This window comes from Centroberyx gerrardi, chromosome 8 (assembly GCF_048128805.1).
Source record: "Centroberyx gerrardi isolate f3 chromosome 8, fCenGer3.hap1.cur.20231027, whole genome shotgun sequence".
NCBI classification, from domain to species: domain Eukaryota; kingdom Metazoa; phylum Chordata; class Actinopteri; order Beryciformes; family Berycidae; genus Centroberyx; species Centroberyx gerrardi.
The window spans coordinates 32,582,144-32,596,763 of NC_136004.1; the positions used below are offsets into that span (position 1 = coordinate 32,582,144).

At 39.0% G+C, this 14,620-nt stretch overlaps 2 protein-coding genes across 2 annotated transcripts in view; both read left to right on the forward strand.

Annotated features, from left to right (window-relative positions):
• The first annotated feature begins 988 nt into the window (after positions 1-988).
• On the forward strand, positions 989-8,436 carry LOC144539641 (GTPase IMAP family member 8-like). Its single transcript, XM_078285396.1, has 4 exons — positions 989-1,016; positions 1,697-1,759; positions 2,351-2,680; positions 5,329-8,436. Exons 1-4 carry the CDS (start codon positions 989-991, stop codon positions 8,100-8,102), a joined length of 3,195 nt encoding a protein of 1,064 aa, XP_078141522.1. The 3' UTR covers positions 8,103-8,436.
• Positions 8,437-9,814: 1,378 nt separating this feature from the next.
• The window catches only part of LOC139927953 (uncharacterized), a 43,083-nt gene continuing 38,277 nt past the window's right edge, over positions 9,815-14,620 (forward strand). Inside the window, 4 exon segments of the mRNA XM_078285354.1 lie at positions 9,815-9,843; positions 11,527-11,621; positions 12,395-12,454; positions 13,623-14,261. Coding sequence (XP_078141480.1) covers positions 11,594-11,621; positions 12,395-12,454; positions 13,623-14,261 — 727 coding nt within the window. The 5' untranslated portion in view covers positions 9,815-9,843; positions 11,527-11,593.

Consider the following 14,620-nt stretch of genomic DNA (forward strand, 5'->3'; position numbering starts at 1 on the left):
GAAGAGGAAATAAATGACAACTATCAAACAGGCTGCCAGACGTCTGATGAATTATATTTTGATCTTAATTATGAGAATCAAGTCCAAACATTTGTTAAGTTTGCCATTTCAGAAATCTTTCTAAAATAAGGTTGTTTCTATTCTTTATTGACATAGAGTACATTATTCATGCCTTTATCTGTCTTAGATCAGCAGATAAAGCTCTGACTGTTACAGAGTCTGAAGTTCAGATGGAAGGTGAACGAGGAAGAAAAATCTTCACTTGACAAATAAAGAATACAACAATAATAACAAGACTACTATTACCAGTATTACTACTATTGCTACGACTAATAATAATACATGTTATATAGTAACTTTTTTTTTTATTCAGTGAAGGTTTGTTAAGAACACGTCCTCTATTCAGTAACACCTAGCTTCACAGTCATGATTATACACACACACACACACACACACACACACACACACACACAAACACACATATGGTGGGCAGCAGTAGCCAGAGGTTAGAGGACCAGCATGTTAAAATGTAGGTGAACTGAATCTCCTGTTGCTCCAGTAGAGCTGCTCAGCGGCCACCAGTATCAGACTGTGGTTGTATCAATAATCTCTCAATAATCAATAATTTCTAATACTATACAGTTGATGACACAAAGCTCCCCAGCCTCTGCACACAGTAGACTTCCTCAGAGATCAGAGGCCACAGTGCAGCAACACTGGAACAAGTGAGGATTCACTGCCTTGCCCAAGAGACCTTTCTAGGTGTTGGGGTTTATTGCAAACTCACAAAATCATAATAGACCCCCTTAATATTGATATGGATTAATATTGTTTGCATGCCTGCATGTGTGCGTTAGTGAGTGAGTCAGAGAGGGAGAGAGAAATGGTTTATATTTTCATTATTTTGCCTTCTTGTGTCTCAAGGTTCTTAAAAACCAACAAATGTTCTCCAGTTGAATTTCTCTCTGGTTTCCAGTAGAGTGACATCATGGCAGAGTCAGCGACTGCAGCATATGGTGAGTCCAGTCACACTTCTTATCAGAAATGTGCACTAACTGTAAATTTGTTTAGAATTATTGGCTTTGAAATCATACCGACAAAGTATAATAATCCCTAAATCAATGCACTGATCAATATACTCTGTAAATCTTTTACTTTTGTTCTCTAACTTACAGCTCTATGCTTTACTGCTGCAGTGACTCAATTTCTCCTCTGAGATCAATAAAGTTCACCTTAATTTTTCAACCATTCCAGCTTACCTTGTCATTCCAGTGTGTAAAGCCTTTATAATTCCACTTGGTGGCGACAAAACATTAAATTTCACTGGATGAACAACACAAGGTGGTGTGTTGTGGGATTTTGCTGCCATGTAACTTTCCACCACCTTTAGCTGACTGTTTTGGTCTTCTGTTTTGTCCTGATCTCAGAAGCATCATACTGTTCCTTGCTGTGCTACAATATGATCTAGGATACAGAATGGTGGAAATGTTCTGAAGACCAAATGAAACCTTGCCAGATAATAGTGGGAGGTGCAGCAAATGGGGGACTTTAAAAATATTTTAAATTACATAATTGTTATTTTCACAAGCAGGTTAATTACAGATTATATGACAAACTTGTCAGTCTAAAAGAAATTTAAATATTAAGTTGCCCTTGGTTTGATTGTCTGACATTGTCTTTTTCTGTATTCTTACAGAGGGAGAGGATGTGGAACCTCTGAACCGCAGCAGCAGCAGCTATGGATTACTGCCACCTCTCAGTGAGTTAAACTGAACTGAATCTGAACTGTTCTGGTAGTTCATGAGATCTAAGTTTCCAACATTTCATATTAGGTTTACACAAACTATAGTATTTAATGAAGTAATTAAGCCCCTAACTTATGAGGAACTCTGTGAATAACTTAATCATCACAAGTTCACATTTTTTTCATTTGAAGAATCACAAGATCAAAGGTGAGTTTGGAAGTTTTGGTGGCTGATGGGTTTTCTTCAATTTCACCTCTAAAAAAAACTTGGCATTGGATTCCCTTCCTGGTCGTCAGCCCAGCTGCAGTTAAGACTGTGACACGTTAAAAGAAAGTACGAGTGGTAAAATAATGCAAAATTGAGCAATTTGATTAAGTACAACACGAGCAGCAACACTTAGTTTTAACACAGTGACTGCAGCTCTGTGATATGTTAAAATAATGCATGGGTAGTAAAATAATGCTAAATTCAGCAGATTTTGTCACCTTTATCGACCCTGACGAGTTTGCAGCTCTGTAAATTAGGTTAAATCTTGCTGGGTTTATTGTCACTTAGTTTAAGTTTACTCTGTTGTTGCATTTTTTAATTCTGTGTTTTAATTTCAGTGTCAGAGCTGAGGGTCGTGCTGCTGGGGAATAGCTGGTCTAAGAAGAGTGCAGTGGGGAACTTCATACTGGGAAAGACTGTGTTCAACACTCAGAAAGCACCTGACTGCTGTCTGAGAGAGAGTGGACCGTTGCAGAAGACAAAAATAGTGGTCATCAACACTCCAGATCTGCTGCTTCCCAACATCTCCCAAGACAAACTGACAGAGGATGTAGAAAGCTGTGTGAGACTCTCTGCCCCTGGACCTCATGTATTCCTGCTGGTTCTACAGCCTGAAGACTTCAATGAGGAACAGAGACTGAGGTTACACAAAATCCTCGAAACCTTCAGTGAGCGTTCATTTGATCATTCACTGGTATTGATATCGACACCCAGAGAGGAGAGTTCAGGTGTCATGGAAAAGCACTATATGTACCGTCCATCCCTACAAGACATGATCAGAAAATGTAGATACAGCTCCTTGAGGCAGAAGTACCTTGAACTCCCAGAGCTGTTAACACACCTGGACGGAATTGTGAAGAAAAACGAGGGAGAGCATGTGAGCTGTCATGTATTTGAGGATGCAACTACTAGTTTAACTGGTGATCATCTGAAACAAAGAGAAGCAGCCCCTGTCAACTTGGATTGTGTTAGAACTGTTGGTAAGTGCAGGAAAACATTTTGACAATGATGTGATGAGAAGTTTGTTAATTAACATAAAGTACTGTACAGTGATAGATTATTATTAAAATTCAGATTACTTTATTTTCCGCAAGGAATTTAATTTGTGCAGTGTACAGACAAGACAAATAGGACAATCACAAAACAATTATGACGCAGTCATCAACATAATAGATAATCCTTGTCTGCAACCATAATTAAAATACAAAAAAATCAAACAAAAAAACTTGAATTAAGCAATATTACATGAGAGGGTGAGCTGTGTGTGTGTGTGTGTGCCAACATTTTATTCTGGCAACTGGGATGTTTTAGTTTAAAAGGTGGGGAAGCAGTTTGATGTTGCCTGTTGACCGTCCTTCACATGAGCCAGAGCCATTGACAAAAAAGCGCTCTGACAGGAACCGAACTTATGATCAGGTGTTATCGGATAACATCCAATAACACAAATAACATAACAGCTCAGATAACTACACAATGCAAAGACAATGATTCAAACAACATGCAACTGTGTGGTTTCACCGATAGCAGCGTCCATAGCAACCACCATAGCAAAAGAAAAAGAAAGAAAGCCTGAATGAATCTTCGTAATAACTAACAAACTAAACATCATATACATTCACTGAACGAAGATTATGAAAATAAAATGCACATTTCTCGCTAGAAATGTTATCAAAACGCATTTTAAGCGAAAACTATCTTTAAATATTGCATTTTTGACTGAGAATAAAAGGAATGTCAGCCATTTATTTTTTTTTTCGCCGCAGAGAGAAACTTGACAGTCACATGATGTGGACGCAGACCAACGTAGCCATCTCCTGCCGCCGGTAGGGGCGCTAATTTAGGAAATGCTCCTGTGGGTCGTATTAGAGGGTAGGAACAAACAACCTATGGGGTCGTTTTTTGGGGGACAGTCTCGAAGATGCATATTGGTCAATCAGTTTCCCTGGGGAGGGCAGATGGGTAGTGGGGAGGGTCAGAATCACAGAACTTGAATGGATGGAACGGTCTTTCCACTGTTTTCTATGGTATTTTGGCTGGTACACCAAAAAATGGTGTCTATGGTTAGTTTCTATGGTGACAACGGAAGTTTGGCCATTAAGGTCGTAAAGTGTGTCACACTGGCTGCCACACAGCGTGAGTGGGTTAGCTTTGTAATGTTACAAGACCAACGTTTAATGAATAAAATGTGACGACTTACCAACAGTAATATAGCGCGATTAAACCCAACCGGTCCAAAAATCCTTGAGTAGCTCCCCGCTGAGAGCAAAGAGACGGAGACAGCAGTTTTCCACTGCTTGGTCCTTGCTGCGACTTGCTGTAAGTCGGTTTATACAGAAGCTAGGCCAACGGTACCATGGAAGTTTTATGTAGGAACGGTACACATAAAAATGGCCGCCGCTCCGACCATCCAGGAGTATTGATTAGAATGGGAAAGACCGTTCGATCCATTCAAATTCTGTGGTCAGAATTCAGTATACGGATAGAAGTAGGCACGAAACTAGATGTACTGCTATTATGTTTCATGCTATTGACGCAGCATTTAGGCTATTATCCAGCTAGATATCTGTAATATGATGTCAAGATACTGTAGGTTGAATGTTTCCTGCTTTAACTGAATTTCAATTCAATTTCATTTTCCTCAGTCACTTATATTGCAGCGAAATATCAGTTCATGTATCCAGTGCCAGATGTCATTCCATGTTGAAATCTGTAGTATGGCACTAGAACCTTGCTAGAAACTGCAAACGTGGCACTACAACAAATGTGAACGCTCTTTTTTGAACAACCATGACTTTGATAATAATCAGATGACTGTAAAGGATTTATCGTTAGTGCTTAAACGATTGGTTTATCATTTGCTGGTTACAGCTTCACAAATAATACTTTTTTCCAATTCATTATACTTTGGGATTTTTTTGGCTGCTGGTCAGACTAAGTAAGCAATTTTAAGAATCACTTTATGCTCTGATCATTTGTGATGGGCATTTGTCATTTTTTTGGACATTTTATAGACTAAATGATTAATCGATTAATCGAAAAAAGAATCTATAGATTAATCTGTAATGAAAATAATCGTATGTAGCCAATTTAGTGGTGAGATTATTTAAAAGAGTACCACACAGAATCAGCATTCATATGTACTGTGCCCATTAATTCTGACACAATAAGAAGGAATGTCTCATCAATGTCCCAAACAATCTTTACTAAATTAATGTATGAATGAATGTGATGAATGGATAGAGAGTAATGATAACGTGCTCATTGTAATTGTGGAAATACATTTTTTTATGTTTTATTTTTTGTTGTTGTTTTATAGCTTCTGGACTCAGGATTGTGCTATTGGGAAAAAGTGAGGACAAAAAGATCACAGTTGGTAACTTCATCATGGGGAAAAAAACTTTTCATTTTCAGAGATTCTCCCCAACCAAGGAATGCGTGGTCGCATGTGGAGAGTGGAAGGGAAAGTCTTTAACAGTCGTGAAAACCCCAGACATCTTCAGTCTACCTGTGGAAACAGTGAGACAAGAGATGAGGAACTGCATGGCTCTCTGCTGCCCTGGACCAAATGTACTGTTGCTGTTAGTGAAGCCTTCTGAATTCACAGAGGAGAACAGACTCAGACTGAAGTTCATCCTGAGTTTGTTTGGTCAAGATGCCTTTAAACACTCAGTGGTCATCACCACACATGAGGGAAATAAAACACGTTTCTCTGTAAATCAGCTCCTTAAAGAATGTGGAGGAAGACACTGTAGCATGTTAAAAGGTGACCTTAAATTGTTAATGGAGAAGATTGAGAACACTGTGAGTGAAAACAATGAAACCTGCCTCACCTACACTGAAGGGACCGGGATCATGACACCAAAGTCTGTGTCTGAACATGCCAAACCTCCTTTAAACCTGGTTCTATGTGGGAGGAGAGCAGCAGGGAAGACTTCAGCAGCCAAGGCCATTTTGAACCAGAGGCTTGATCCAGCCTCTAAGTCTGCAGAGTGTGTGAAACATCAGGGAGAGGTGTGCAGACGTTGGGTTTCCCTGGTGGAGCTTCCTGCCTTGTATGGAAAACCTCAGGAGGCAGTGATGAAGGAATCATTCAGCTGTCTCTCCCTCTGTGATCCTGAGGGCGTCCATGCCTTCGTCCTGGTCATACCTGTGGGTCCCCTCACTGATGAAGACAAGGGAGAGTTAGTGACCATCCAGAACACTTTCAGCTCTCAAGTCAATGACTTTACCATGATTCTGTTCCCTGTGGAGTCAGATCCTACCGCTCCAGCTGTAGTTAACTTTCTAAAGGAAAACAAGGATATCCAGCAGCTCTGTCAGAGCTGTGGAGGCCAATTTGTTGTCCTCAACATTAAGGACAAGCAGCAGGTCTCTGAGGTGTTGGAGACTGTGGAAAACATGAAAGCTGCAGGATCCAGATGCTTCACAATGGAGATGTTTGCCAAGGCACAGATGGATAAGGTTATAGAGCAGGAGAGCACTAATACAAGACTTAAGTCTGAACTTCAAGATCTGAAAAAGAAGAGTGAGAAGGCAGGTGATGATGAAAATCAGAGCACAGAGTGTCTCAGGATTATGCTGATAGGGAAGACTGGCAGTGGGAAGAGTGCCACTGGAAATACCATCTTGGGCAAAAAGCATTTTAATTCCAAATCCAGCCAGAAGTCTGTGACCAAGTTTTGCCAGAAAGCATCTGGAGAGATTGATGGCAGGCCTGTCGTTGTGGTCGACACCCCCGGCTTGTTCGACACAACTCTCTCCAACGATGAGGTTGAACAGGAGCTTCTGAAATGCATCAGCATGTTGGCTCCTGGACCTCATGTGTTCTTACTGGTGCTGCAGATTGGTCGCTTTACACAGGAGGAAAAAGACACTGTGAAACTGATCAAGAAATCTTTTGGCAAGACTTCAGGAGGTTTCATCATTGTTACATTCACTAGAGGAGATGACGTGGAAAATCAATCATTTGAGAGTTACATTGAAGAAGACTGTGATGACTTTGTCAAAAAACTGATACATGACTGTGGAGGGAGATACCATGTCTTCAATAACAAGGATCAGACAAACCGCACACAAGTCAGTGAGTTGTTGACCAAGATTGAGGCAATGGTGAAGAAAAATGGTGGCGGCTGCTACACATCTGAGCTGTTCCAAGAGGCAGATGCAGCCATACAAAAAGAAGTGGAGAAGATTTTGAAGGAGAAGGAAGAAGAGATGCAGAGAGAGAAGGAGGAGTTTGAAAGAAAACATGAAGAAGAAATGCAAGTGATGAGAAGAAAAATGGAAGAACAGAGATCAGAAATTGAACGGGAGAGAGAACTGAGAGCCAAACAACTGAAGGAAAAGGAGGAACACATTAACAAGGAGCGTGAGGAGAGAAAGACAGAACAGGAAATGAGAGAAGAAGAAGACAGGAAAAGGAAAAAGCAGGAGGAAATTCAACAACAGGAATGGGAAAACAAATTTGAAGGTTTAGAGATAAAAATAAAATCACAATCTGAATCAAAGGAAAAAATTGACAGAAAGCTGGAGCAGAGTAGAGAAGACATGAGAAAAGAACGAGAGGCTTGGGAGAAGGAACGAACAGAATGGTGGGAAAAAAGATATCAGGAAGATGAACAGAGACGAGAGAAGGAGCAAACAAGATATAAAAAGCTCCAAGAAGAGTACGAGCAGGAAAGAGAAAAAGATGAAAACAAAAGAAAAGAAGAGGATCGAATCAGAAGAGAACAGGAAGAAAAGGAGCGAAAAGAATTAGAGAAAGACTATAAGAAAAAACTGGAGAATATGAAGAAGAAATACGAAGAGGAGGCCAGAAAGAAAGCTGAAGAATTCAATGAATTCAGAGAGAAATACAGCAAGGACTTTGATGCTCTGATGGAAAAGTATGACGAGGAAATGAAGGATCTGAGGAGACAGCATGAGAAACAAATGCAAAAACAAGAGGAGCACAACAGAGAGTATGAACTCTTACACAATCTAGCAACCCACAAAGAAAAAAATCTTAAAGAAGAAATGAAGGACTTGCAGAAAAAATATGACAAAGAAATGAAACACTTGAAGCAGAAAGACAAATGCACCATCGCCTGATCATGCTACCTGACTCCTCAGTATTGCAGTTCATTATGATGTTAACACTGTAACATTTAACATCATCAATGTCTTGATCAGTATAACTGACATTGTTTCAGGTGAGATGTTTTAGGGTTTTATCAACTCTACCACTCTGCATCCCACACCCCCAAACCACCACACACACACACACACACACACACACACACACACACACACACACACACACACACACATTGTTTTTAAGTAAATATACTTTTCAGAAAAATACAAAAAGAATGAAGAAAGACATAAATGATTTAAGGATACCTTGTTTGTTTTTCCCATTTCATTATGAGTTAATTATGAGTAATTATGAAATATTTTTTTATTTCATCTGTAAAAAATGAAATTTTTTCTCTTTTTTATAGTTATTTACTTTAAATACTTTTTTATACTATTTTGTCAGCTTTTATCACATCGCTTCAATGTATTATCACTGCAACTAAACTAAACTGCTTAAATGTGACAGAAATTAATAAGTGTTCATTTTATTCATGCGAGTCTAGTGATTCGGGCCAGCAGCTAAACCACTTGCTGACTGCATGCTATTATTTTCATAAATGGTTTAGGCTAATTTACATCTAATTCACAAATATTACAGTATATATTAAATTCAAGCACAATATATTAAAACTGTTAACATCAGAGAAATACAAAAGATTGAAGAATAACAAGAATGATGTAATGCATTGATTTTTCTTTATTATGATATAAACATGTATGCATTTTTGTCATTGATTACATTTGAGCAGTAAGTCTCACAAATTTAATGTCCTGTATTTGTTCTTTGGTTCAACTATATTCATCATTTTAGAAGATTAATATTTGTCATTCAGTTTGTATTTTTTTTTTGCCTTTAAAATGCTTTTATAAGTCGTTTGAAGTTTTTTATTTCTCACCTACAATATGGAAATGTATTCTCTTGTTTCTTCTGTATGTGTTGTTCTGAATGTTCAAATAAACTTCACTAAACTAAACCTGAAGTGAGCTGAATAAAGTGTTTTCCATCACTGAGTGTGTCTGCTGCTCAGACTCCTGGGAGTCAAACAGCCTCATGGCTCCTACAGTCTGGAGTTAGAAGCTGCTGCTCAGCTCCATGTCACAGCTCAACACACACTCTGTACACTGAGGAACTGAGGAAACACACAGCAGACAGGTTGGACTTTAACTGCACAGGAGAAGGAACGGATTTCTAATGTGAATACACATCTGTCTGATGGATGAAGGCTGAAACATTCAGAATCACAATTCAGTCACACAAACATTTTCCTGCTCAGTAAAGACTCTCAGCTACTTGATACAGTTTGACATATCATCATCAATAAAATCACACTGGTTCACTGACATGGGAAAATACTACAATACATACACATATACTTCAGAATATGTTCAGATATTTTTCAAAACATACACACATTGGCCAAAAAATAGTTTCCACATGCCTACATGACGTTCATTCAAAATATATTTTTGACACGGAACTATGAAACATTTTCCTCCAATGTTCTGTTCTGTATCCTAAATAGATTTTGTCCTCTCAGGACATTAAGAATGAATCACTCACATGCACACAAACATTTCGGCTATTTTGTATATTTGAAACATATCCGGACATATTGTGAAGGAAACGTGAAACGTGTTTTTTTTATCGTCTGAGTTGAATCTTTACTTTCACTTTTATTTGCTTGGACTGATGGAGCAGTAAGAATTTCAGCTGGTGAGTAAACTCAACCGAAAATAAATACGAACAAATAAAACGAAATGTATCAGTAGCCTAATAGACCAAGATAATTGATAATAGAACCGTAAGAGGCTACAAATTGAAAATGGATTATCAATTGTGGACTGTTCAGACCGGGTGATCAGATGGACCAGAATCGCAGCTTGTAACTATCAGAGTAACTTCACAAACTCATTTTAAAAGAATATGCTGTTAGATTCACACCTTATGCAGATATAAATATACTTTACTGTAACAGATCTACAATCAATAACGACAACAGCGGACGTGCGCCATGTTCCGCTATCAAACAATCTGACAGAAATCTGATGATTTTATTTTAATGTGAATTATGAGATCAAACATTCATTCAGTTTATCCTTTGAAAAATCGCTTTAAAATGAAGTCGTTTCTTATCTAGTCTGACGTCATTCATGTCTTTATTTTAATCACATATTTACAAGTTATGCATCAACTGTGCAGCAGCCAGTTCAGGTTTCAGCGGTGAGGCTTGAACCAGAACTATTTAATAACCTGACATTGGCTTGATGACTATTAAAGCAACAAATGTCTTGACACCAGCTGCAGTATATTACAGAGCTGATAGTAATTATACATTAGGCTAAACTTATTTTTTCTATAGGGAAGGATTGCTGAGAACACATGCTCTATTCGACCACACCTAGCTGCACAATCACACACACACACTCCCACACACACAGACACACACACATACACACACATTCACATGGTGGCAGCAAGGTGGTGCTGAAAAACAGAAAATATGCTCAGTTTACTTTCCCTGACAATATATTTAGCAATTTATTTATTTTTTGTTCACACCATGACTTTTGAAAGGTTTTGTTGTGCTGCAGAATAATTTAAAGCTGCACTAGGCAACGTCGTTATGTAAAAACTCCAGCCGTCTTCTCAGTGTAAACCAGGAAGTGATGCTGCAGCAGAGCAGAGCGTCTCATCCCCACTAACTGAGACTCTGTAGGGTCCTGGTGGCTCAGTGGTCTGAGGCTGTACCATGTGACCGTGACGTCGTGGGTTTGAATCCAGACCAGGACCTTTGTCACATGTCGTCCCCCTAGCTCTCCCAACCTTTCCTGTCTCTCTCTACTTTGATCTGTCCAATAATGGTGAAAATACCCCCAAAAATATTCTTTAAATTAACAGACGCTGTAGATTCTCCCGGTTTGTCCAAATTAAATTCTGCTGTCAGTTTGCTCTCTGGTGGGAAATCTTCTCCACACAGGAAGAGACCGATCCAAACTGAAGAGGACTGTTCCTTTTACCACACACTTATATCTCCTAGTTTGATTGTAGTGAGTGGCAATTCTAAAACCCACAATTATAACCTTATTTGAACTTTAATTGTACTTTAACATCATTTTCCAGAATGGTCTTTCTAGAATTATTACTTTGGATGCCAAACAACAGTTGATGACACAAAGCTCCCTGTCCTCTACACACAGTAAACCTCCTCACAGATCAGCGGCCACAGTGCAGCAACACTGAGGATTCACTGCCTTGCCCAAGAGACCTTTGGCAGTGTTGCAGTGTATTTCATCACCTTAACATTAATGGGGATTAAGTGTGTAACTCAGAGAGGGAGAGACAGAGAGAGAGAGAGAGAGTTTATAGTTTCCTTATTTTGCCTTCTTGTGTTTCCAGGTTCTTAAAAACCAACAGATGTTCTCCTCCAGTTGAATTTCTCTCTGGTTTCCAGTAGAGAGACATCATGGCAGAGTCAGAGACTGCAGCATCTGGTGAGTCCAGTCTTACTTTAAATCAGAAATATGCACTAACTGTAAATTATTTTGTTCTACCTCATCCATATAGCCTGATAAAATAGTGATTTCTGTTTATCTTAAGACAAAGGCCTTTTTTTGTTTTGATGGTTTTGTGTTTTTTTATTTTTAAAATGTCTGGCTTTAAAATCATACCGACACTGTATAATCATTCCTAAATGTGTGCAGTGATCAATATCCTGCACATAATTAACCTTTGTTCACTAACTTACAGCTCTATACTTTGTTGCTGCAGTGACCCAGTTTCTCCTCTGGGATCAATAAAGTTGATCTTATCTTAATTTTTCCACCATTCCAGCTTGTCTTGTCATTCCAGTGTGTAAAACCTTCAGAATTCCACTTGGTGGAGACAAAACATTACATTTCACTGGATGAACAACACAAGGTGGTGTGTTGTGTGAATTTGCTGCCATGTAACTTTCCACCACCTTTAGCTGACTGTTTGGTCTTCTGTTTTGTCTTGATCTGCTCAGAAGCATCATGTTCTATTACTTGTTGTGTTACAATATGATCTGGAAATGATGGAAATATTCTGAAGACCAAAGGAAAGCTTGCTAGATAATAGTGGTGGATGGAGCAAAAGGGGGACATCAACAAACATTTTAAATGTTATAATTGTTGTTTTGTTATTTTCTGAAGCAGTTTATTACAGATTGTATGAAACTTGTCAATTGGGAATAATAAAGTGGCCCAGATTTCAGTGTCTGATGTGTTTTTCTGTTTTCTCACAGAGGGAGAGGCTGGGCTCCCCCTGAAGCGCAGCAGCAGCTATGAATTCCTGCCCCCTGACAGTAAGTTAAACTGAACTGAATCAGAACCATTTCGGCATTTCATAATATCTAAGTTTCCAACTGTAGTGGCTATTTGTCAAAAGGATTTTCTTCAAAATAAAACTTACGACAAAAGGCCACTGATGCACCATTTCAGTCAGGTTGTACTCAGGCAGTTTAAGAAGTCCATTGTCCAGGCAAGATCCACGTTTAGGTTGATTTATTTTTCCAGTTCAAAAGCAAACATACATGTGTTCATCATGCCGCCTCTCTCTTGCTCTGGTAAAAAAACATATCCCTTCCTGGTGCATCACCTGACATTGACACACCTGATACCTTTATCCTTAATCCTGCCATGCACCCAACAAGTGCTTGGTCTGGTGCTTAGTGCCCCTAGTGTCTACAAAAATAAAATACAAACAAATGCAAAAATAACAAATAATAATAATGAAATAATCAAACTAATGAAATAGCTCCTACACCAACATTTCATAATAGATGGACACAAACTGTAAGATTTAATTAAATAATTCAGCCCCTAAGTTATGAGGTAGAAACTATGAATAACATTTGAGCCCCTTGCACACATGCAGCCTGTGTGAACAGAAGCCAGTGTCAAAATGCTGGTAAATCAGTTTGGTCAATTTCACCGTTCAAGACATTGTAACATTACTGCTAAAGCTCCGTATCGACCTTATGTGTGAACAATGCCATAACACTACTGGCATGAGCAGCACAACATTAGGACACTCTGACCCAGGATGCCCTGTTGTCAAACTGTAGGAGGGAAATACAAACCAGTACATTAGGGGCTGTAGCTTTACTTTTTTGATGAAAATGTCGAATTGGACAGATATGGAAATAAGAGAGATCCTTGGAGTCCAGGAGGACGAAGAGATTTCGTCTAGCGTCTTCACCCACCATGTTTTCAAACTGCAGTGACTCCGGTGGTTAAATGTAATTTCCGGGAAATGACAACAGTGGAATTTAACGTTATTGCCAGTATTGTGTGAAAGGTAGCATTACGTTAAAAAAGCAGGAAGGCATGTCTTGTGTGAACAACAGAAATTGCTACCTATACTGGAAAAATTAAAATGGCAATTTTATGGGTTTCATGTGTGCAAGAGGTCTGGTTATCTGGTTAAAATGTTGTTGGTTTTGCTTTTATAATTCATTGTTTTAATTTCAGTGTCTGAGCTGAGGGTTGTGCTGCTGGGGAATAGCTGGTCTGAGAGGAGTGCAGTGGGGAACTTCATACTGGGAGAGACTGTGTTCAACACTCAGGAAACACCTGACAGCTGTCTGAGAGTCAGTGGACCATTGAAAAAGAGAAAATTAGTGGTCATCACCACCCCAGATCTGCTGCTTCCCAACATCTCCCACGACAAACTGACAGAGCATGTAGAAAGCTGTGTGAGACTTTCTGCCCCTGGACCTCATGTATTCCTGCTGGTTCTACAGCCTGAAGACTTCACTGAGGAACAGAAACTGAGGTTACACAGAATCCTTGAAAACATCAGTGAGCGTTCATTTGATCATTCACTGGTATTGATATCAACACCCAGAGAGGAGAGTTCAGGTGTCATGGAAAACTATATGCACCATCCAGTCCTACAAGACATGATCAGAAAATGTAGATACAGGTACTTGAAGCAGAAGCACCTTGAACGTCCAGAACTGTTAACACGCCTGGGACAAGTTGCAAAGGAGAACAACGGAGAGCATCTGAGCTGTGATGTATTTGAAGATGCAACTACTGGTTCAACTGGTGATCATCTGAAACAAAGAGAAGCAGCCCCTGTTAACTTGGATCTTGTTAAAACTGTTGGTAAGTGCAGGAAAACATTTTGATGATGATGTGATGAAAACTTTATGAATTATTATTGTTCATTATTCTTGATTAATTTAGAACAAGATGAGTTATTTCAGTTGATGGTATCTTTTTACAGGGCTGGAATATCTCAAGGCAAACACCCTGTCTGCAGCAAAAAGCACTTTCCACTGTAAGTAAATTCATCACATGGTTTCCATGTACTTAGAGATCTGTAAGATGAAGTTGATGTACTGTAATTGATGGTATCAACTCTTCACAGGGATGAAACCAAATACAACACACAATCCACTACCAGTGGCAAGCACTGCGAAACAGTGTAAGTAAATTTATCACAAGAGTTTATCATCCAGATA